The sequence below is a fragment of the Hordeum vulgare genome, chromosome 1H (assembly GCF_904849725.1).
Source record: "Hordeum vulgare subsp. vulgare chromosome 1H, MorexV3_pseudomolecules_assembly, whole genome shotgun sequence".
Lineage (NCBI taxonomy): Eukaryota > Viridiplantae > Streptophyta > Magnoliopsida > Poales > Poaceae > Hordeum > Hordeum vulgare.
Window position 1 is genome coordinate 16284907 of NC_058518.1, and position 3167 is coordinate 16288073.

At 42.7% G+C, this 3167-nt stretch overlaps 1 protein-coding gene across 1 annotated transcript; it reads right to left on the reverse strand.

Annotated features, from left to right (window-relative positions):
• Positions 1 to 2245: 2245 nt before the first annotated feature.
• Positions 2246 to 2925, reverse strand: LOC123404938 (Bowman-Birk type trypsin inhibitor-like). Its single transcript, XM_045098843.1, has 2 exons — positions 2771 to 2925; positions 2246 to 2680 (listed from the first exon to the last, which is right to left on the reverse strand). Exons 1-2 carry the CDS (start codon positions 2847 to 2849, stop codon positions 2481 to 2483), a joined length of 279 nt encoding a protein of 92 aa, XP_044954778.1. The 5' UTR covers positions 2850 to 2925; the 3' UTR covers positions 2246 to 2480.
• Between the last annotated feature and the right edge of the window lie 242 nt (positions 2926 to 3167).

Genomic DNA, 3167 nt, shown 5'->3' on the forward strand with positions numbered 1-3167 from the left:
ATGCACGTACATTCAACTCAATGATACAAAATTGTGGATTTATTCTAGAGCCAAGAGTTTATAAGATTCTAGATGACCCCCCCCCCCCCCCTCTAATTTTCAGAAACAGAAACATTTTTTCAAAACCTAGTGGGGTATATGGGTAATTTAAATATTGCAGGTTCACCATTCAACTCCGGATAGAGATAATACAGAAAAGGAAGACAAAAAAATTAAAAGAACAAAAAGTTAAGAAAAACACAAATACAAAAATAAATCCCACACGCCCAGCATTCAAAAATTAATAGAAAACACAAATACACTAAAAAATGATGCACACATCACACACCTAACATTCCCTGCCATTCTCCTCCGAGTCACGCACCAGATTGATCCATTGTCACACACAAAGAAAAACAGTCCGACGACAACATATCGAGCCGAGAAAAAGAAAAAAGTGCGCCGACATAGAGAACAAGATGCGGAAGCGAGTGACATAAAACAATGCCAGAACATGATTTTGCATAAGATTTATTGCATCTAGATTGAATGGCCAAGCTATTATGTCCAGGTGTTTCAAGCACTGCTAATCATGATAACAGGTAGTAGTAGTAATTGACACGAGCTTAAAATATTAAATATTGAACTTCTATTGTGGGTCCATCTATGTGTTTATCACTACTTCCTCCGTCACGGTTTAGAAGGTATCCTTCGTATTTCATGCATTTCCAGAATTAAGAAGGATTAAGGCGCATTTGCTTTAATGCCCGATAGTACATCATGAGTAATTAAAAGTAGTACTAATACTAGCGACATGCATGGTATGCACATGGGCTGGAATTGGTCTCCACCAATGCATGCAACAAGGACGGCTCATTTATAGGAGGAGGGATTAACTGCTCATTAACTTCTTAGCTAATTAGACGTCGTGGATTAACTTCGTTGGTTTTTTCAATCAAGCTCTCGAAGAAAATATAGCCAATCGTTGCATATCTTGATCCCAGCGATCTGGGCTACACGTCATGTAAACTATGACGGTGGGAGTAGTTACACTAAAATTTAATCCCACTTCCAATCGAATTTTGGGGTGAATTAACTAGTGCATGCAATTCTAGGGTCGTACCGATTGGCATTGTGAAGACTAATCCAACCGATGTCTTACATCAAAGATTTTCCTTGGGCAACCAACAAGAAATAACTATTTCTGAGTCAAATGTAGTAATGTCATATCTACATGTTATCAAAAAATTGAGAAGATATTGACTGGACATTTTTATTTTACTTTTGCTGTTAGAACTAGTTTTTAAGTGATCATGTATCTTTTGTAATAGGAAAACACTTGTTTTCCGCCGGCTGATCCCTGGCTTAATTCAACCGTCTATATAACCGTTGGATCAAATCCAATCGTGCGGCGTGAACAATATGGTCGACACTTCTCTCGAGACGTCATGTATCTTTTGTAATATAATGCATCGTTACATGGACAAGCGATGATTGAAATACCCTCTAGATCTATGCATGTGTGACATCATGCTGACATAGGATGCATGCACGTCCTGGCAGAATAGCTAGCTGACCCTCTTAAGATGAGATTGATTTGGACACAGCCTGTGTTCCACGTACATTTGTGTGCATGTCATCATACCGTTGACGTGAACATCCTCTCCCTCTGTCTCGCTCTCTCTCCGTGCATACGCATGCCTTCATGCATACGTCACGGTTTAGAAGGTATCCTTCACATTTCATGCATTTTTAAAATTAAGAAGGATTAAAATGCATTTCATTTATTACCCGATAATACACCATGTATGAATAACTAAAAATAGTACTAGTATTAGCAGCATGCAAGGTGTGAACATGAGGTGGAATTGGTCTTCATGAATGCATGCAACAAGAACGACTCGATTATAGAAGGAGGGATTAACTGTTCATTAACTTCCAAACTAATTAGACGTCGTGGATTAAATTCGCAAGTTTTTTCAATCAAGCGCTTGAAAAAATATAGCCAATCGCTACATACCTTGATCCTAGCGATCTGGGCTACACGCCCCGTAAGTTGTGACGGAGGGAGTACTAACTTGGTCTCCTTCTCCATTTGAGGGTTTAAGCTCTCCAGCTTGCAGGGTGTGACATGTTACTAATTAAACACTTAAATCGATCCCAAAACTTTGATGTTACTGATTCGTGGGCGAATTGCAACATTAAATTTGGCACCTCTCCGTCTTGATAATTTTGTATATGAATGCATTCCATTCCTGCTTCTACATGGTTGGTGATTTGGATGTGAATCCATATTGCATTCCATTCCGTGCATACATGAAGATTTTGCGGAAAAAAATATGTTGTTTATTTCAGACACAAGAAGGAACGACGAGCAAGAATCATTTCTTCTAGGCATCTACCCAGATAAAGATGCAGAGTCAACCGGAAAGACTGAAAAGAAACTGGAAAAGCACAAGCTAATGGGCATTATTAGGACGACGACAAGAGGTCCAATATAATCACGCGGCCTTAGTGCAGCGGGTGTTGCAGAAGTTGGTGATGAGATCCTTGCACTGGAAGCTGTCGCGGCCGCCGACGGTGGACTTGGCGCAGTTCTTGCATGCCGGGATGCAACCGGTCGGAGAGACGTCCATGCATCTGCACTGCGGCGGGAAAGACCTGGTGCAGATGCCGCACTTGTCGCAGCACAGCGTCGTGCCTGCGGGAAGAAGCCAACGGAAGTCAATACAATACGACTGCTACTCGACGAGGAGATCGATGAGCAAAGAAAGGAGGATGTCGGCCTCACCTTGGCTGTGGGCGAGGGGCAGAGCTGCTGCCAGGACGGCGACGACGGCCAGGGCGGCGAGCAGCACCTGTGGCCTCATGCTGTTGGTGGGTGGTGAGCTCGTGCTGTGCTGGGATTAGTTATGCGAGTGTACGCGGCTGCTGATTCCTAATGGGATGGAGAGTGAGGCTTCTTATAGGCATGCGAGAGCTCAAGTGACAATAGATAAATGAGCAACTAGCAGCACGGGCGTCAAGCTTTACACGCAGCAAGCATGTGGGCGTGACCTGGATTCATCCATTGGATCTCATCTCTAGCATGATTACATGCATGCATCAAGCGTCCTCCGTGAGTGGCAAGCATGTGTTTCACGCATAGACTAAACGAATCTATTCACAAAGCTGACTGCAGACGACAA